General features: G+C 39.1%; 1 protein-coding gene across 3 annotated transcripts in view; it reads left to right on the top strand.

The window, feature by feature from the left end:
- The window catches only part of tsnare1 (T-SNARE Domain Containing 1), a 213404-nt gene that overhangs the window by 87974 nt on the left and 103359 nt on the right, over nt 1-22071 (top strand). For all 3 annotated transcript variants that reach the window (XM_013268380.3, XM_025911723.1, XM_005472380.4), the window contains exons 3-4: nt 296-373; nt 1657-1726. In XM_013268380.3, coding sequence (XP_013123834.1) covers nt 296-373; nt 1657-1726 — 148 coding nt within the window. The remainder of the gene's footprint in view (nt 1-295; nt 374-1656; nt 1727-22071) is intronic.

The following is a 22071-nucleotide window of genomic DNA, read 5'->3' as shown; positions in this document are numbered from 1 at the left end:
GGCAAAAAAAGTGCATCTGTTGTGTTGGCATATATTACAACATAGAAGCGGGAAAAAAAAAAAAACCCCGTTCCAGTCTAAAGTACCTCAGATGCCACAGTTCTACAGTGAGGTAATGAGAAAATCCAACCCACTGGACAGACACTCTTGTGGAAATGTTCAAACCTAGATGTTGTTTTGGTTTTTGTTTCATTGCTGTCATTCCTGCTGTTACAATGTTGTCTGCTCCATGCTTCACTGAACTAAGAAGTGCTTGCTCATATTATGTTTTTTTTGTTGTTGTCTTTTTCTAAAGCCACACAGGTCAGCCCCTCAGAACTGCAAGATGTGTTTCAGGAGACCTCCTCCAATATCTTCCAGATCAATGCCAATGGTAAAATGAGTGTCTGTGTGCTTTTTTTAAAAAAAACTACTGAATAACTATATTTTTAATAGTGTTCTCTTCTTATGAATTCTACCATTAGTCTCTGTCTATGGGTGAACACAGATCAGGCCACACTAGTTTTGTGAGATTAGGGTTAAATGTATTGCTTGGATCAAATTAACACTGACAACATTTTATGATTAAGATTAGATAAGATTAGATAAGATTAGATTAGAGGTAAGGATTACAATGAGGACTATATTGGGGTTAAGTTGTAACATTTAAAACTGGTATGGCTTAAATTTGGAATTGGGGTGCATTGGTTTTTAAAATTAGACTAGGTTTGTGGATAAAAATCCCATTTAAGGTTAGTCAATGTGTCTTGGAATACTGATAGGATCAAAACTTTACTGCGTAGTTTTGGAAATTGAAATTAACTTCAGAATTGTGACTTTTCATTTAAGAGCTATGTTTGAATTCATGGTTGAAATAAGTGTCATGTTTACTTTGGCATTAATTCTGAATTTAAGATCAAGGCATCACTATTTATTAGATGTGAACTGAAATATGAAAATGCTGCACCTGGTGTAAAAGTTATAGCTTGGTTTCCATTTAGTGAGAGATGATGCTATATCCCCAGTGTTTTAGATGTGATAATATTTTTTTGGTTCATTTAATGCTAAGTTTAGTCTGAGGTTATTTAAAGATTATAACTAACAACAGATTTATATTTGAGTTAAGGCAAATTTATATTTTGGTTTTAGGTTTGAGTTTGAAAGTACCACTTTTAAAACTCAAACATAAGGATGAAACAATGAAAGCTGGGTTTTATTTCAACCTAATTTACACATTAGGTTAAAGATTAGGGCAAATGTTAGCTTAAACTTTAGAGCTTACAGTGTTTTATGGGTTTAATTTAGAATTGAGGTCAGATCAAGTAGTAATAATATCCTGAAAAAATAAATAATGGTTAAGTAGTTTAATCAGTTTCAATTCTGTTAATTTGAAGATAAAATCTTAATTTGGTTTGGCCAGATTTAAAGTTGAGTTAAGGGTATTTAAAAATACAGCTAAGTGTGGAAACAGTGTGAGAGTTGAAGTGAACTACTTTTGCTTAGGATTGGGATCATCTTGATAAAAAATTTTATCTACCTTAACAGAGACTTAACAGGGACAGAATAAATATTAAACTGATTAAAATTTCAAGAAAGTTTTTCTTTCAAATCAAGTGAGAAAGTGTTTGAGGCCTGAACACACCTCTTAACATTTGTATCATCCATTTGTTCCTCCAGTGGTCACACTAGAGAAAAATCTTCAGTCACTGGGAACGTCGAGAGATACCGCAGAGCTCCGACAGAGTCTGTGAGTAGCACTCACCCCACATAAAACCACATACTTTGATTCTACATACTTGGTGGTCCACTTCAGTGTAAGAGTTACATTTATCTCTGCTGTCCAGAAAAGTGCTTATTTTCTTTTTGTTTCACCACCCTCTTATGTATTGATTGTTCTTTTTTAGTTGAGCTGCCAGCAATTACCAGATTCAACACTGATGACAAAGTGTCCAATCTAAGATGATTGCATCTGTTTAAAATGCATTACATCCCACTGTGATTGCTGGCATGTCATCAATTCTATTGAACACTTTTTTATGATCGCCTTGGAGACTTACTGACAATGCTTGGCTGCTTTTATTTTCAACTTCCCATTTTCCTTCCACGGTATTGATGCAGTGCCTCCGACTGATGCAAATTGCATCCAGTATGGTGCTTTGTGTTATTCAGTCGTTCTCACTGTTTGTTCAAGAGGCTTTGTGGTTTGTCAGAAATGTAACTTTTAGAGCTCATTAACTAGATGCTTCTGTTTTGATTGGCATATTTTGTGGCATATTTTTGTTATCTGCTGTCACCATTGATAAAGTTACACACAAAGTGATTCATTTTGCATATTATGGCCACTTTCACCTTGCCAGTTTGCTGATTCTAAAGTTTGCAAGGGCTAAAGGCTTTAATTAGCAATTATCCGGTGAAAACGAACAACATACCTCTTGACCTCTTTGTGACCACACTGTTGCTTTATTTTTTCGCAACTTTTATATTCTACATAACTAATAAACAAAAAAGCTGCTTTACTTTGACATTTAACAATAAGAACATCTTTTGTACATTTATTAGTGACACAAAGCAGGCACCATGTGGAGCATTCTTGATGAGGGGCTATTGACTGACTTGTTATTTTTGTTGTAAATGCTTATTGAACTGTTGTTTTCCTCCTGGGATTCTATTGACTTAGATGCATTTTAAATAAAGCCAGTACCTGTAAGGTAGCAAAAGCAAAAACAAAGAACATGGCTCAAATGTCAGCCATTTCTCCATTTTTAGTAACACACAATGTTGAAGAAGTGAGTATGTTGTACTGTAGTATGTGGTCAGGAGCCTTTCAAGCAACAAGCCTTATCTGAACATCAAGTTTTTTTGTGAAAGGCATTAGGTACTGCAGCTATAAAATATAGATAAAGCGAAGTTAAAAATGCTGGTAGAAAATTATAATTTTACTTTTACCTAATTCTAGTAATGACCACACAATAACCGAAGAAAACTGGGCTATTTACGGATTCAGTGACTTCTTCAGGATGAAAAAAATACAGTGTAGGATTTATATTGTAAAGTGTCTATACAACAGGGAGAGTAGTGCAGCACATAAAAATCTCACACAAGATCAGCACTAACAGACCAACGATTTAGGAAGCTGCTTGGATCAAGGAAGAAAAAGGACAAAGATGTGGATCCAACTTTAAAGTTATAGAAGGATAAGGACAATGGAAAGCCAATCAAACATCTTTAAAGCTACCCAATTTGCACAAAACTTAGCCTAGCGATATCGTAAACTCAAAAAACAGCTCAAATTAAGTTTGCTGACGTTGTGGTATGTAGTCTTTCTCCTGTTGTGAGAGTGATTTTCAGGTGAAACTGGCCTTACATCAGCCACAGAAAATGCACTTAGAAGTATCTCTAGAAGTCTGCTAGAAATCTTTCTCACTCTGGAAAAATATCAAAAGTTGATGTCCACAGGTTACCTCATGCAGCTTTGTTGCCTAAAACCAAACCCCAATGTATTATATAAACATGTGCTTTTTGCTGACTCATCAAAACCATAAAGAGTAAATAGAGAGTAAATGCCATCCTTACAATTGTGAGTCAGTGACATTGATGTTATTAAACCTGTCAGAAAGTTCTTACCTGCCATTTCAGCCTGCTTTCAAACATCAGTTAATGTAGTTTTGTCAAAGCCACAGGCATGGCTCACTTACACACAAATTCACCCTCTGCATCTGAGCCCTGATGCACAGGTTTAAGGTACTGTCACTCCTGATTGGTCATTTCTTATGATTAGTTTTTTTTTTTTTTTTTTAACTTTTGGACCACTTATCCATCCCAGTGAACGGTGAATTTTAAGTTACTTTGCCTGTTTTTCAATCCTTTCATTTAGCTCCTTTTGTCCTGTATATAATGAAAGTCTGCCTAATCTGCACACTGTAACACGCCAAACTTCAAGTGCAGATTTGTTGGTATCTGAAACTGGACAATTATCTGCTTCTGTGGGAAATTAGACCAAACCACATTATCGCAGCAGAACAAGGTGGTCCTTTTTTTGAATTTTCCACACTCAGCATATTTTAAAATTGTGGTTTAAGACCAGATAAGGTCAGGTCCCCATACAGGAGCCTCTACTATAGAAAAGATTAAAACAATAGTGATGTACCCATGTCTACACAGAGAATAACTATTCTTATTCTCTATACTGCCTGTGAAGCCATTTCCAGAACTTAACTCCACTGTAAGAAAAGGGAAATGAAATACATCCCCCACTATTCTCTCTGATTAGGCTTGCTTGAGTCAGCATCTTTCAAAGTCACAGTCTAATTTCCTCTTTCATTCCTTATCATGCTGTGGTGGAGGAATACCTACTAGTTTCATGCAGGTTTTGTTGCCAGAACCAATTACTCACATTGTAAACACAGGCAATCAGAAGCTTAATGTGGTGATGCAAAGATTTACACATATGAAAAAATACATACAGTAGCTACTATAGCATATAGAGTATTAATTTGCATGTACACCCTCATAAGCTGTTGTCAGTAGCTACCATGAAGACATTTTTTTCTTCAGTGGCTCGCCTGCTGCGGAAATATCATCTGAGAAATGGACTTCATATGTTAAATGTTGATTCTCCCAACTTTGTAAAAGGTGTATTCATCTAAAATTCTCATAATGAACTGGAAACTAACTGGGGAAAACACTTGTGCACTCACTTTGTCCTTCAGAACACCCTTGATAAACACAGACACAAATTGTATTCTTTGTCTTGTAAATTATAAGGGGGTCTAGAGGACAAGCTGGAGCAACTCTTAAGATGTCGCACAAACACAAATAACAAGATTAACTGCCAATACAGACAGTAGGAACGGGAACCTCACTACTGTTTGAGGAACGATTAAAAAATCCGAAACTTAAATAGATTACTTTAGAAATTTAGAAATTTTATACGTTTGTGAACTGAAGGAGCCTTAGGTTTAGCTTGAGAAGTAGATGAGGTATGCCAGTGTCAAACGACTTGATTCTCCTTGAAACAGTGTCCATAGTAAAGCTAGTATATTTGAAAACAACCAGAAAGGGTAAAGGTATCATGAATAGCTATCTATTCAGGAAAGTGAAAGTCACATAGTGTTTAATGGGGTAAAAAGTTCAAACTCCCTACAGCTATCCAAAAAAAAATAAATGCATTTTAAATGAAAATATTCTAATGTTTCATTTTTAGTTTTACTGCCTGTAGTAACTATTTTGCTAATTGCGCAAAGCATATTCTTTCAGAACAACCTGCTGGCTAACCCAATCAAAAGGTGGGGATTATTTCTTCCATCAGAAACTTTAATATCTGTCGCTTCATCATGGATGGTAGTATCAAGTGGAGAATTACAGCACTCTGATCTCAAGCCACTTAATCCTGAAAAAGGCCCTATAGACTCATATGATGCAGTTGTCCTTTGAAATGAAAGCAAGCCTTCTTTGTGCTTATGGTAAGAATGGTACCCTCACCCCTACCACCAAATCTCTTGGTTAATAGAATTCGACCCGCCCCGTAATCGTGGAAATGCACACAGCGAAAAGTGTAAGTGGATTAATGGCCAGCACCCTCTGAGTGTCATTGTCTTTGTTAGCATATTAAGCATTCACAGATGTTCTGGCAGTAATGTGCCAAAGTACAATGGGCCAGTGTTTGAGGGGAGCGCCCCCAAATGACTGAGAACCTCTCTGCAGATGCAAAACTCCACATTATGTTATTGGCTTTTAAGTATGGAACAATAGCGACTGAAATATGAATATTTGGGAAATCAGAATGTAAAAAATTTGGTATTTTTTAAGTTTTCAGATTAGCATTCGTAGAAAGTGAAATAGGTCTACTGTACAGTTAAATAGGTTATTAGGCATACATTTTCCCATGATGTTTCAGATACATATTCAAATTTCTCCCCTCTGCATTTAACTGTCTGCTGATGCTATTTTGGAGATAAACATATGACATGCTCAAGACTGTAATTAAAAGAAATGTTTTTATGCCACAATTTTAGGAGACTAGCCAATGTATAGTCATGTTGTAAGATTGATTTTTATAATTATACCATATGCTATTCTGACATAAAATTCTGTTAAGGTAATGAATATTTTTTCAGAATGTTTTACTTGTAGCAGATCCCAGGACAGACCCAGAACATGGAGATATTGTGTGGCTTGAGTTGCCTCAGGTTCCTCCTGGAAGTGGTGGCTGGAGAGGTAGATCCCTGTTTAGCTGCCTTCAGGGCCAGGACTTGGGGATCGATTGCTGGATGGCTGGATGCTTTAGAAAATGATTTGAAGCGTTCTTCTGGATTTTTATATGATATAATTTTTTATATAACCAAACTGATTTTTTCAGTTTTGTAGTTTTACAGCTAAGTATTCTCATCTCACTTTGACAACAACTGTTCACACTTCAATCTCTCTGGCAGTGTCATGAGGTCATCAACCTGAGTCTTGAAGAAGTTCCCAGATATGCTGAGCTCATATCGGGTTGCTATTAATTCAAGCTGTGCTCCACCCCTTGCTAAACTAACTAACTAGAATGATGTTGAAGGTCAGTAAATCTGATATAGCACTCTATCACGCTGCTTTGTCAAACAGCTATACATTGTCCTGCTGAAAATTTCCCACTAAGCTTAAACCATATGAGAGCATGTATTGCTGTGGGATATTGTAGTAGCCATGCTGATTACATGTTGCCTTGCATTCTGGGAAGAAGACTGTACAAAAGAAACCAGCAAAGCTAACCAAACACCATCACAGCTCCTCCATACTTCATGGTGGGAACCACACAGGCAAATTCCATCTGTTCAGTGTCTACAACCGAAACTACACATTTACGCTCATCAGACTGAGTCCACATTTTTGTTTTTTGGGTTTTTTTGGGTTTTTTTGTATATACGCTGTATATAGTTGCATCTATACAATACAGTGTAAAGTTTATTATTCATATACAGCTCATTATATAGGTACAGCTCTACCTACAAAACATGCTGTTGCCATTTACAAACATTAAAATATCTGTAGATGACATTCTTGTGTGTATTTCACATTTTACCGTGAGGCCAGGTTGGGTATAAAATTATGTGAGAGATACTCATAAAGCCAGACTGAAAGACTACCTCAAACTTCCTAAGTGTTAGATTTCTTTCATTCCAGGATTGCTATTCATCCATGAAGTCTGGATTGTTTTATTATGTCTTTTCTAGTCTTAATCTTCCAAGTGTAGCCCATCAACTATTATTTGTTTCACTGTGTGTCTCCCTTGATGAGGAACACAGTGTTGTGTCACCAAGCAGATGAAAGTGTCAGTAAACAAACTCAGAATATGATTACTTTGTTGCGTGTGCTGCCAGAAATATTAGCTAATTTCACCTCCTCGTTTAAAAGACACACACAAAGTTGATGAGGTGTGAAGTTTATTATTCATAAAACGAACATGCTAAACAAGCCAGTGTTTATTTCTGTAAAATGTACCATGGAGTGAAACTATCAACAGAACAGAGAGAAAGTGTCACATGCTCATGCAACTTAATAAGGAACTTGAATATTCTGACCCTGCTGCAGCAGACAGTAATATATGTGGTCTATATTTAAAGAATAAATCATAGGTTTGGGTAGAAGATAGATGGAGCATTAATGTTAATGGTTTGGCTGCTGTTGTGTGTTTGTTTTGTTTTTTTTGTTTTGGTTTGGTTTGACACACGTATATAGCAGAACTATTAGGATGTCATCAACCAATAACTACAGAGTTCTTAAATTGTCTGTATCACACAATATGCAATGTTGTTGTTGTTATTATTATTATTATTATTATTATTATTATTATTATTATTATTATTACTACAATTCCATTTAAAATATGGATAAGCAACACAAGCATGGCAGATAGCTGCTGTCCAGTGACTTGAATTAGTGACTTGAAGCCTTGCAGACAGCTCCCGGGGTCTGCACACTTGTCAATCAAAGCAGCCACGCTGTAACTTAAATCAGCATCCAAACAGTATCCAGATGGATGATTTATAAAGTGATTGACCACTCTACAGTTGTTCTGAATGATCTATAGAGACAGAAACATTTTGGACATGCTTTTTTTGGATTCAGTCTCTTGTGGCTATTAGAGTTTTTGTCACTTATGAGGATGTTGACTGGATTAAACTAAATGAGATATTTCCTGTTAATTAGCAAGTTAACTGTTTGGCTCATGTTAAACTTTGGAAACAAAGAAAACAGACAGACATTGCTTAGTTCTTTATGCTAAGCTAGGCTAAAAATATCCTGACTTCCGAGCTGTACACTGGTCCTCAACAATATTGTACATTTCACAAAAGACATCGCTTTGCTTTAAAAATATTATACAATAAGTTTGCATATTGTATAAAATGTAATAAACATTGCTATGAGACAATTATTTCCTTTCTCTGTTGGTCAGAAAGCTCCGGCTACCACTTATGAGTACACTGTACCAAAGCATCTAAATCTAACTTTAGTCCAGACTTTGACTAGGGCACTTCAAAACCTTCAAAACAGGATTTTCTGGTAGAGACCAGAATTCAAGTCAGTTTCTGAAGCAGCAAAGCAGCACCAGGCCATCACACTACAACCACCATGTTTGACAGTTGGTGTGATGTTGTTTTTGTGAAATGCTGTAATACTTTTAATTTAGATATAACGTAAACACCGACCTTTCAAAATGTTCAACTTTTGTTTTGTCATTCTACAGAATATTTTTCCAAAAGTCTTGGGGATTATCATGCTGTTTTTGATCAACAGTGGTTTTTGCCTTGGAACTTTCCCATGGATGTCAATTTTGCCTATTCTCTTCTTATTGCTGAACCGTGAACATTGACCTTAACTGAGAAAATCTAGAACTTTAGATCAAATCAATAAGTGAAAATGTTATTTATATAGGACTACAGAACAACAACATGTGCAAAAAAAAACCCAGCCCCAGCATAGTCTCTCTCTCTCTCTCTCACTCTCTCACACACACACACACACACACACACACACACACACACACACACACACACACAGACAGCATTGTGTGCTGTCAGTGAGGAAAAACCAGGGACTAGGTAACAACATTAAATGAATAAATAAATAAATGCAAAACATTAGAAAGCACAATGCATAAATAAATAATAATAAAAACAATAAATAATTAAAACAAGGCAAAAGGTGTGAGCAAATAAAAGCCAGGTAATAAAGGTAAGTTTGGCTTAAAAAGCATTAACATTGTCTGTTATCCTCAGCTCTTCTCTGCATTAACTTGAGAGGAAAAACTGCCAAAAAATGGGCAGTTTCTCTCTCAATCTTGAGGTGATAAAAGTAGTCTTAGTTAGACTTCTTTGTTGCCCTAAAGTAAGATCTGGGTGAAAGATGGACTTTGGGCTCTCTGGGCTTCAGTACTAATAACTAAAACTTCTGTTTTATCCTGGTTGAGCAGTAAAAAGTTTTCATTTCTTTTTATTACCAGAAATACAATTTAAAAAGCTTATAGGCCCAGGGTCATCAGGAGACACAACCAAGTAAAGCTGGGTGTCATCAGCATAATCACAGAAGTTAATGGGAAAAAGTGTTGGACCTAAAGATAAACCTTAAGGGACACCAAACTTTATTTTTTGTAATTATAAGATGAGTGATCCTCCATACTTACAACAGATATGTGATTGACACCAGTTTAACATTAGAAAGGCAAATCAAATTGTGAAGTCTGTTTAGAATGGAGTGGTCTACATTATCAAAGGCAGCAGTTTAATAAAGTAAACTAAAACTGAGAGCCTGTTCTGATTCATATTGAGGGACATTTAAGATCTTGGCTGATGTAGTTTCTGTACTGTTGTTAGTCTACAACCCAGACTGATATTTTTTGTTTATGTTGTAAGAAATAAAAAATTATGTAACTGATTAGAAACAAGTTTTTCAGAAATTTTACTTAAAAATGATGGATTTGCCAGTGGCCAACCTAGTTCAGCACAGAAGTATCCAAGTTATCTTGATGCATGCTCAATCATCCAGGAAGGAAATCCTGAAAAGTTAATTCTGTTCATCTGGATGTAGCATTTTCAATGGGAGAAATGTTTTGTCACTCATCCAAGTGACTCGTTTAGTCTCAGCTAACACCATCCCAGCTGGACATTTGTCAAAGCTGGGAAGGCACCTAAAAAATGTCCCAGGCGATCCAGGGGAGAAGATGGACAACTGCTGCCTAAGTGAAAACCCTCAGTAATCCTAATGTGTCAGGAGTATCGGAACAGTTGAGACACATTTTTTGTAAACACTAAGGCTCCGTGGTTTTTAAACCCCAAAACACACTGCGCCAAAAATTGGTCCAACCCAAGGATCAAACAGAGTAATATAGTGTACCCTGTTAAGTGCCAGGAGGATTGCCAGGATTTATACATCGGGGAAACCAAACAACCTCTGGCGAAGTGGATGGCACAACACAGAAGAGCTAACTCAACAGGCCAGAACGCTGGTTTGAGCAAGGAGTCAAGGAGGCCATTTACGTGAAAAGGGAAAGACCATCTCTGAATCGAGGAGGGGGCCATCTTACAATGCTGTGATTGCAGCCATTCCCCAACTCTCTGTGAATGGTATTCATGGCCATTGATCAAAGACCATTGATCAATGGTCTTTGATCAGTGGTCTTTGATCTGTGGTTGTTAATCAATGTTCATGACAGTTTGCGTATTAATGATTAAGAAACTGACCTTACAGCTCATTGTTTGCCAGCGGGGCTAGTTTCAGTCATTATGCAAATGTACTGTTTAAAAGGTTGGGGAAACTTGCTGTCAGCTGTGACTGAAGAAGTCATTTGAATGAGTAATGAAAGTATCCAGTAGTATCCAAGCTATTTCTGAGGTCTTTTCCAAGGTTCTGAGATCTCAGTGCCAGGCATCATAGCAGCTAAGATGAACAGGCACATGGCTCAATACATAAGAGGGGCACAGAAAGGTATAGACAAGAATACCAGTCGAGCAAAACACCAACTACTGATAGACAGAGCAGTCGCCCGAGACTGCAAGACCAGAGTGACCAACCTGTGCACTGCCTGGATTGATTACAAGAAGGCCTATGACTCGATGTCCTGCATCTGGATCCTGGAATGCCTAGAACTGTACAAAATCAACAGGACCCTAAAAGCCTTCATTAGGAACTCAATGGGGAAGTGGAGAACAACACTAGAGGCCAACTTCAAGCCAATAGCCTAAATCACCATCAAGTGCGGAATATACCAAAGACATGCTCTGTCCTCACTACTGCTCTTCATAGGCTTGAATTATCTCAGTGAGATCACTGACGAGACGGATACCGACTACGGAATGGAGCAATTGTCAGCCACCTCCTCTACATGGATGACATCAAGCTGTATGTCAAGAGTGAACGAGACATCCACACCACCAGGATATACAGCAACGACATCCGAATGTCGTTTGGACTGCAGAAATGTAGTCCGATGATAACAAAGAGAGGAAATGTAGTCAGAACTGAGTGGATCGAACTACCAGAATGCAACATTGCAGACATCGAGGATGACTACAAGTACCTGGGGATGCCACAGGCAAATGGAAACAACAAAAAGGCTTCTAGGAAAGCTGCAACTACTAAGTACCTGCAGAGGCTAAGGCAAGTCCTGAGGAGTCAGTTGAATGAACAAGATCTGGGCTATCAACACCTACACCCTGCCTGTGATCAGGTACCCTGCTGGAATAATAAGCTGGCCAAAGGAGGAGATGGAAGCCACTGACATCGAGACCAGGAAGCTCCTGACCATACACGCTAAGCAGAAGGAAGAAGGTCGGGGACTGGTGAGTGTCAGTACTCCAGTCCAGGATGAGACAACAAACATCCACGAGTACATCAGGCCACAACCGACTGCTTGCTCAGTGAATACCTCGGGCAGCAGAAACCCAAGAAAGAGGAGGAAGAGGATAGGCCCCTGCATGGTATGTACCACCGGCAGATAGAGGAAGTGGATGACATCCAGAAATCCTACCAGTGGCTGGTAGAAGCTGGGGTCTATCACACCAGGCAAGACCCCAGGTGCAGGCTGTGTAAAGATGTCTGTGAGATAATCCAGCACATAATAGCAGGGTGCAAGATGCTAGCAGGCAGGGCATACATGGAACGCCATAACCAATTGGCCGGGATAGTATGAAGTATACATATGTGCAAAATATGGCCTGGAAGGCAGAATGGAGAAAAAAAAATACATACATTTATTTATTTATTTTTTTCTCCATTCTGTTTTGATGCTCATTTGTTTTTAGGTTGAAAATGAAAAGTTATTTAGACCTGGAACTGGTTAACTATATCACACATAACAACCAAATAGCTGAAATCACCACTCATCATACTCTGCCAGGGCAAAATGACAGGAAAACATGATGGTCATCTTTTCAGGCTGAGATTAACAGTGTGTGGATGCACCTCATATTACTCCTCCACTCTTACACAACAAGCCAGCATCACTCTGCCTCTCAAACCCACGTTAATGTTCATCTCTCATACCATATAGCCATGTGTTGCTAACAGTAGGTGTACTTTCTGCACATCTAAATGTCAGATGGATTTCAAAAACTGCAGTTCTGTGTGTGTGTTTGTGTGTATGTGATGATATGTAAATTGAACTGTACTTTTATGGTACACTCACTGAAAGTCTGTTTCAATAAGCACTTGAAATACATCTCTGCAAATGTAAATGTAAAATGTCAAGTGTGTTTTGGAATAGACACTGCATGTGAAGTCAGCATGTAAGGCATGGAACATTTTCTAAAGGAGAAACACTGTTAACGGAACCCTGCAGAGTTTTCTTGTAAACAACCACAGTCATATTTTTTTTTCTCACCAGATTGCACTGTGAATTCAAAAGGCTTAAGAAAAATAGTTAAATTAATTCTATATGCAAACCTCATTCTTTGAATCTGTGCTACCATAAATGTTCAGTCTTGACCTCTGTGAAGAACAGCATGCTGAGGAGCTTTCAAAATCTTTGCCTCACAGTCTTCAGTGAATTAAATAATTTGCGTGTCCCTTTTTTAACATTAGCATCTCTACAAAACATTTTACAATATGATTGTCATTCACCTCTCAACACATCTTGATAGCCATCCATCCATCTAGCCAGCCATTTAGCCAGAAAATGAATCGATGGATGCCACAGATTATAGACAGACTTTATTTTTAAGCTACTATAAACTAGAGTATTCACTGTGGCACTGAGAGCAGGAGAGCTATTATGGCAAAGCAGTCATTTAAAATTTTACTGAAGGGTTGGGAAAAATGTCACTTCTTTAGGTGTATTAAAATTCATTCATATATTGAAATATGTTGAAAAAGTTAGCTAACGTATGATTACATTACAAGAGGTCTGTGAAGTATGCGACACACACACTGTTTTTGCTCACAATCAACGTATTGTTATTGACAGTACTGCACGGTAACAGTTCGTTCCGGTCCAGCCAGCCTCCCGCTCGACTCTGCTGTCACTATATAGACAAACAGAAAGAAGACACTGTCATCACACAATCGCCACCACCTGTGGCTCACCTGCCTCCCGGTACCACCCCCCTGAGCTCAGCGCTCCACCCCTCCCCTGCAGCTACACCAGGGACCACACCTCCGCCACAAGGTCCTAACTTTTTAGTTGTGTGCTATTGCAGAAGAGGCCTCAGTGAGATAATGTAAATCAGAGTGCCAGTCAGTCCTGAAACAGAAAAGCTTACATCTGTCAGAAGTTTACATACACTCATCATGGCCATGGCCAACAAAACAAGTTATCACGTATTAAAAACGTTTTTTAAAAGTTTAAAAAAGATTTTCTCTAGCCTAGCCACTCCAAATAAAAATGTTATTTTCTTCCACCTTCAGCTCTGTTGCCTGTTTGTTAGTGCTACTCTCTTCAAACCATACCATCTTGTAAATCTTCCCTTTCACTCTTGCTGCTATCCTGTCACGAATTACCTCTGACAGTCATCTCCACCCACTCCATCCTGCCTGTATTCTCTTCTTAACCTCTTGCACTTTCCATTGTTTTAGATGGTTGACCCCAGGTATTTAAACTTATTTACTTTCACCATCTCTACTCCTTGCATTTTCATCTTTTGACCTGTCTCCCTCTCACTGACAAATATGTGAGAAACTTTCATTGCTCTACTCTCCAGAGTATACTTCAACTCATACAGGTGCTCGTCCACTTGCTCCCTACTCTACATGAAGAGCCTCAGAGGTGATCCTTTTGTAATCCCACGCTAATTTTGGACTCATCTCACACTCCTACTGCAAACCTTACCACTGTCTCATTGTCTCATTGTCGTACATGTCCACAATTACCCCACATACATTTTTTGCCACTTGTGACGTCCTCACGTAGCACCACAGTTCCTCTCATGGTAACTGTGTTACTACCTGGAAGTTACATTTATTTTTCTTATATACATTCAAAATGATCACCAAGTTAAGGTGATCTTATTTTACATTCCCATGTCATGCAGAATTATAGGCCTAAGTAATGTACATAACATTTTAAAAATAGAGAAAAGGAAGCACAAAAAAGCTGAACCTTTAAAGCATCCTATGGGGTTATTTAAAAAACAGCACTGAGTGATAGTTGTATACACTGATTTTTAATGAAAACAACGCAGCAGCATAATCAATATCATAGCTCTCCACTTAGTGAATGCTGACTTGTTACAAATGTTCTGCATTGTTATCTGTGCCAGTGGGAGGTCAATGTAAAAAACATCTAAAGTTAGTGGTTTAATTGTTGTTATAGCCCAGTCAAGCTCTGTTGTGTCCTGTAAAGCCCTGAAACTATGATTTCACTCGGAGAACAGCACCACTCCTCTACCACGTGCTTCCTCCACACTCATCCTCCTCCATTCCTCACACCTCCCCCTGCAGCCAGCTGCTCTCAGGCTCCTCAGTTCTCCTTCACTAGTCAGTCAGACCTCAAAGGAATATGAAACACCATCCAGGCAGGAGAAACACACAACTGAGGTGACTGATTGAAATTCACAGTGTGAGTGGCTCCAGTCTTTTGCATGCTGTTTTTGGCCGCTTAGTTCTCAAGCTTGTTGTGAGGGAAGACTGTGACTAGCAGATGTATCACTGTGCAGCAATACTGCAAAGGTCCTCTTGGGGGTCCTCAGAAGTGGGCGAGCTCTGATTGTTTGGTAACAGCGTGTCGATGGTGGGCAGGGTTTTTACTGACTCATGGATGATCCATTAGAGATCATCAGAACAGCTCAGACTATATTTTTAGATGATGGTTGCAAGTTTTAAAGGATTCCCTTTATTGGCTTTTTAAGGCAGTCTTGTAAATGAATTCCTATTAAAAAGTGGCCCCTGACTGAGTTACCAGTCAGTGAACAAAGTTTGTGTCTGCACTCAGTATGGAGGAAACTCCAGACATATGAGTTACCTGTGATTATTTGAAGACTGTCTCAGTAGTAAGTAAAATAAAATGGCTTTCATAGAAATTTTGTTGAAAGAAAAGAATTTAGCCAAGAGGGATATTTTGAAACTGTTGTTGAGGCCTGAATGAAACTAAAATGTAATAGATGCAGAAAATAAATAGCCAAAGATACCTGAAAAAGGTAAAGCCATCTGAAAGCTTCCTTTCAGATGGCTTTGCATTTACCCTATCTCTTAATTATACTCTTAAAGGTCATAGTTAGTTATTAATTAATTCATTATTAATTAATTACTAAAACTTATATATTGCCAAAAGTACTTGCTCATGTGCCATCGCGCGCATATGAACTCAAGTGGCATCTCATTCTTAATCCACAGGATTTAATATGATGTCAGCCCACTATTTGCAGCTACAATAGCTTCAACTGTTTTGGGAAGGATTTCCACAAGGTTTAGTAGTATGTTTTGGGGAAATTTTGACCATTCTTCTCGCAGTGTATTTGTGACATCAGACACTGATGTTGGATGAGAAGGCTTGGTTCACAGTCTCTGCTCCAGTTCATCCAAAAGGTGTCCTTTCAGGCTGATGTCAGGACTCTGTGCAGGCCAGACAAGTTTTTCCACACTACTCATCCAGATTTTTATGGACCATGCTTTGCGCACCAGTGCACAAAGTTGGGAGCGAGAAATTATCTAAAATGTCTTGTTATGCTGAAGCATTAAGAGTTCCTTTAAGTGGAACTGAAAAACAGCCCCCCAACACAATCCCCCATCCACCTAACTTTACACCTGGCACAATGCAGTCAGATAAGTACTGTTCTCCTGGCAACCACCAATCCTATACCTGTCCATCAGATTGCCAAACTCTGCCTCAGTATCTGCTGACTCTGCTCTATGATTTTACACACCTACCACTTTGTGTCTGAGTGGCTGTTGTTCCCAATGACTTCCATGTTTTTATAATATACCATATTTTCCGCACTATAAGGTGCACTTAAAATACTTTAATTTTCTCAATAATTGACAGTGCTCCTTATAATCCGGTGCACCTTATGTATGAATTCTGGTTGTGCTTACTGACCTCGAACTGATTTTATGTGGTACACAGCGCTCAAAAATCTGTCAAAACATGTTTTAGTATGACTTTGCTAAGCTACGAAGCCGCACCGCTTGATGGATTGTCGGAGCATTACGGCTACCGTAGTCAGGAGCCTCGTGGACTAATCTGGGTCCAAAACTCCGTCCGCTTCAAGTCCCAAAGTCAAACGAACACTGCAGCATCACTGAGAGTTAAAAACTGTCTAAATTCTTTAATCTTTAATAAAATGATCAGCGTTGCTGCTTTACCAGTTGTAACAATTAAGTTTAACATCCAGGCATCCATGAAAACAGAATTTATTAAATTTAACAGAGTTAGAAGTTAGCAGAAAGTTAGCTCGCTAGTTTCCACCTAAACATGATATAGCATGTTCTGACTGAGAGATTTCTGAAAAAATTCAAACGTACAGCTCTGCTATCACTTCCAACATAAATGAAGACCGAAAACTAAACAGCTGTGACGTTTGTAGGGTTACTGAAGTTTGACTAGTTCGTATATAATGATGTGCTACGTGATCACTAGCGACACAGCTGTGTTAGCATAACATAAACACAGTGAAGCTGGAGGATGAACGCTAACTTTTTTCCACTGATAAAAGTTAACGTGAGGGTTCCCGATGGTTAGGGACAAATGCGATCACATGGCAGGATGCTGTAAACGGACCAAACTTCAGTCAGGAGAACAACTGAGATAATCCATCCACAATATGAGGTTAGTCATTAATATACTGCAACAACATGGGAATAGAGCAGTTGTGAAATAATTCAACATTATTGAATCAGTGGTATGGAAGTGGTGGAAGCAAGAAGAATTAGTTGAGTAAAGTTTGACTTATCTGATTTTGTTTTGCTTAATGCGCCTTATAATCCGGTGTGCCTTATGTATGACAACAGACCCGTTTATTGACAGTGTGCCTTATAATCCAGTGCGGCTTATGGTCCAAAAAATATGGTAACTAGCAGTTGACTGTGGAATATTTAGAAGCAAGGAAATTTCACAACAGGGCTTGTAGATCTTTATTGATTTATCAACCTATATCAGACTCCTTTCTCAAAGTTTTACTCTTCTAGAGTAAATAGACATGGACATTTCACACCCGTCATTGAGAACTGAGGTAAAAAGTGGCCTTCTACAGATGGTGAAAAACTCCGGGGAAGATCCGGATCCATTTCAGTAGTAGTAGTAGAAACATGTCAGCTACTGCTGTTGTGGGGTGCAGTCTAAATTCAATATTTCTGATCATTCCTGGCTGACTAAAGCATGTTTGTCCTATGGCAGCCACTGTCGCTAGGATTATTTACTTGAATTGGGAGGGGTCAGAAAATAGAATTAATTTGGTTGGAATCTGCAGTAGTAAAATTTCACACACTGTAACTTACCCAAAGGTCAGCATTGACCTGTCTATGCTATAGATTTGGTTTAGCCTCATGCTAATTTGCTAATTTAGCATCTTGCCCAATTTAACCTTAAAAAAAACCTTTTTTTTTCTTTTTTCTGTAAATGTTCTAATGTGATCAGATGTGTAAACACACGGATATAGGAAGACAAAGACCACTGTATTTCACCACATAAAAGTCTTCAGCAAGTGCAACACACACACAAATTTACTTTTTACTTTGTGTGACAGGTTTTCTGCTAGTGAGATTATCTTGACACTCGACAGCTTGTGCGGTAGATTTGTTACTTCTGTCAGAGATTTTCATTTATTTATATTTTTTCTTATTGGCACAAAGAGCCAGCATGCCACCATGTGTATATATTAGTTTTGCCTTCTGATGTTAAATTGGTTAATTGTAATATTTTGTATTTTACAGATTATAACACTATTTGCAGCAATTAGAACCAGACTTCACCATTCACCTGATTGGAAGTGGGATGTATATGTACTCTAAAAGCCAATTAGGAAAGCTATGGCATTGCCACCCACATTCTGTCTTGGTGGTAATTTGCACCAGCATTCAGTACGGAAATTAGTAAATATCATGTGGCTCAAAAGGCACTTTTCCAAACACCATCATTACATTCGTGATGGAGGACATCTCAAATTTGTACGAGATGTACCCAGAAAGTGAGCACATTATTATCCACTGGTTTGATTTGGAGATGATTTGAAATCTAGAGAATGTCTTTATGTTCAAGGACATATTTTTTCCAATTGAAGCTAAGCACTTCTAAGTATGCTAAGCAGGACGAAGCAGCATTGAGCATCATTTGCATATTAGTACAATGTGCAAAGGCAACAACTGAGGGCATGATTCTTAGTGGCAATATACTGATATCGATGCTGAGTGGGGTTAGCGTTGGAGTGGGTAATGGCCAGTTTCACGAACAGTACTGTTTAGCAGTTGAAAACTGATCAAATTCTTATGATTGGATTTGGACTATACATTTCTAAAAAAGGAAATTAAGGATAGAATTAAAGAAAGAATACAGGTTTCAAGTCATGTTGCTGTTGCTGTTCATTTTTACATGTGCTTTGTATTGTATGTGAGTGCAGTAAAAAATCAATGGGAAATGTACAGCACACAGTACACAACTGCATAGATTTTTCCTCATTCCTTAAGATCCCTTATGCATCAGCCATACAACTTTGCTGTGTCACCTTAGTGGCTAACATGACAGAGCATTAGCTGGATGTGATTTTAAACTAATCCTTCACGTCTTTTTTGTGCCTTATGGCTAAATGATGATGCATCAGGGTGAGGTTTAAATGGCCTGTATTTGTATAGCGCTTTACTAGTCCCTAAGGACCCCAAAGCGCTTTACACAGCCAGTCATCCACCCATTCACTCACACATTCACACACTGGTGATGGCAAGCTACGTTGTAGCCACAGCCACCCTGGGGCGCACTGACAGAGGCGAGGTTTAGCATTTCTTAATCTTTTTTTTTATTTGTGTGTATATGTGTGAGTGTGTGTGTATGTGCACTCTGTCTGAGACTAGTGTGTGTAAGCATTCTAATCATGCGGCCTACTGTAATGGCTAATCATATAGAAAAATCAATATCAAAACAGTTTTTTACTAGATTATTGTAGTATAATGAGCCTTGACGTGACTGATTTGACACTTGATCAGTTGATACCAAAGAGTTGATTTTGGTTTCATCTGACGAACGCACTTTCTCCCAGGCATTCTGTGAATTGTTTAGATGCTCACTGGCAAACTTAAAATTAGCCTGACATAGGCTAATGTTGAATTCTTTTACAACTGATCCTGACAAGCCACTGACATAAAGACAAGAAAGCTCCTGACCATGCATGGAGGGTTTCACCCCAAGTCCAGCACCCTGAGGCTGTACGCTAAGCGAAAGGAAGGGGGCCGGGGACTGGTGAGTGTCAGCACCACAGTCCAGGATGAGACAACGAACATCCAAGAATACATTGGGAAGATGGCCCCAACTGACCAAGTGCTCAATGAATACCTCAGGCAGCGGAAACCCAAGAAAGAGGAGGGAGACGAGGAACCATCATGGAAGGACAGGCCCCTGCACGGTATGTACCACCGGCAGATAGAGGAGATGGCTGATATCCAGAAATCCTACCAGTGGCTGGACAAAGCTGGACTGAAAGACAGCACAGAGGCACTAATCATGGCAGCACAAGAACAAGCTCTGAGTACAAGATCCATAGAGGCTGGGGTCTAACACACCAGGCAAGACCCCAGGTGCAGGCTGTGTAAAGATGCCCCAGAGACAATCCAGCACATAACAGCAGGGTGCAAGATGCTAGCAGGCAAGGCATACATGGAACGCCATAACCAAGTGGCCGGCATAGTGTACAGGAACATCTGTGCCGAGTATAACCTGGAAGTCCCGAGGTCAAAATGGGAGATGCCCCCAAGGGTGATGGAGAATGACCGAGCTAAGATCCTGTGGGACTTCCAGATACAGACGGACAAAATGGTGGTGGCTAACCAACCGGACATAGTGGTGGTAGACAAACAGAAGAAGACGGCCGTAGTGATCGATGTAGCGGTTCCGAATGACAGCAATATCAGGAAGAAGGAACACGAGAAGCTGGAGAAATACCAAGGGCTCAGAGAAGAGCTCGAGAGGATGTGGAGGGTGAAGGTAACGGTGGTCCCCGTGGTAATCGGAGCACTAGGTGCGGTGACTCCCAAGCTAGGCGAGTGGCTCCAGCAGATCCCGGGAACAACATCGGAGATCTCTGTCCAGAAGAGCGCAGTCCTGGGAACAGCTAAGATACTGCGCAGGACCCTCAAGCTCCCAGGCCTCTGGTAGAGGACCCGAGCTTGAAGGATAAACTGCCCGTAGGGGCGTGCTGGGTGTTTTTAGATATATCAAGGATCATGCCCTTAATTGGTTTAAATTCTACCTCTTGGGTAGGACTTTCTCTGTCATGATGGGCTGCTGCTCGTCTGCCGCTGCCCCTCTTTGTTGTGGAATACCACAGGGGTCTGTGCTGGGCCCTCTACTGTTTGCCTTGTACATGCTACCCCTGGGTTCTATCTTTGACAAATATCAATGCACATCAGTAGACATTCAAATCTATTTCCAATTGTCTGATGACCTGCCAGCTTCATTGAATCGTTTGTCTGACTGCTTGAAAGAGGTTACAGAGTGGCTGTCAGCCAGTTCTCTAATTTTAAATGAGAAGAAAACGGAGATTATGGTGTTTGATAGTCACACTCCATGAGACCAGCTAGCTGCCCAATTTGGTGCCTTTCCTTGCTTTCTTACAGATACTGTAAGTAATCTAGGTGTTTGCCTGGATAGTTCATTTAAGCTGGATAAACAGGTTTCCTCAGTGGTTAAATCTGGCTTCTTCCAATTGCGCCAAATTTCAAAGGTCAAACACTTAATACACTTAATATATATACACATAGAGTGTTCTGTTTTTTTAAGTGGGGAAATTACAAATTCAGCAGGTGATTAAATTATACCCCCCATAATGCTGCTATTTGGAGAATGTAGTTTACATTATTATGCTATTATACAGATTTACTGTCATTACATCATCAGTATGAGACAGCTTGGTGACTACTTAACCTTTCAACATTCACCAGGTTCAGGGACAGGTTCATCCACTCTTTTTAAAATATAATTCTGATCTGTATTTTCTCATCTGTCTGGCATACATGGAAATAAGGAGAAAAAAGAAGGTCAGTTTTACTGGATGTAAAATTCCTTTAAACTGTGCTTTTTTACCATGTGACTAAAATGCACCTTGCCCTTAAGTGGTTAACTGGTGATTGGACAGGTGTTAAAAGGTTAAAGTCTTAAATCTTGATTAAATAATAAATGTAAAACTTCTGCACAGAGACAATTCTTTTCTATTACGACTTTGGTCAGGAGAAGTTATTGGCTGCAGTCCAATCTAATTATCTCTTTACAGTAAAACTTTTATTTTAAGCAGCAAAATTAACTTCAACCTCTTCTAACTTCCATGGCTTTATAACCGTCTTTAACCCTGTTCCACACAGATAATAGCTGGTGGTTTCAGACGTCCCCCCGTGACACTTTGGTTTTTCTCACAACAGACAGTGACATGCTCCTTCCGGGCTAGACCACTGGAATCTGCTTGTCCACCCGTCCTTCCACCAGCTTTA

The sequence above is a fragment of the Oreochromis niloticus genome, linkage group LG11 (assembly GCF_001858045.2).
Source record: "Oreochromis niloticus isolate F11D_XX linkage group LG11, O_niloticus_UMD_NMBU, whole genome shotgun sequence".
NCBI lineage: Eukaryota > Metazoa > Chordata > Actinopteri > Cichliformes > Cichlidae > Oreochromis > Oreochromis niloticus.
The sequence above is the reverse complement of the archived record's forward strand: the minus strand, read 5'-3'. Positions and strand labels throughout refer to the sequence as shown.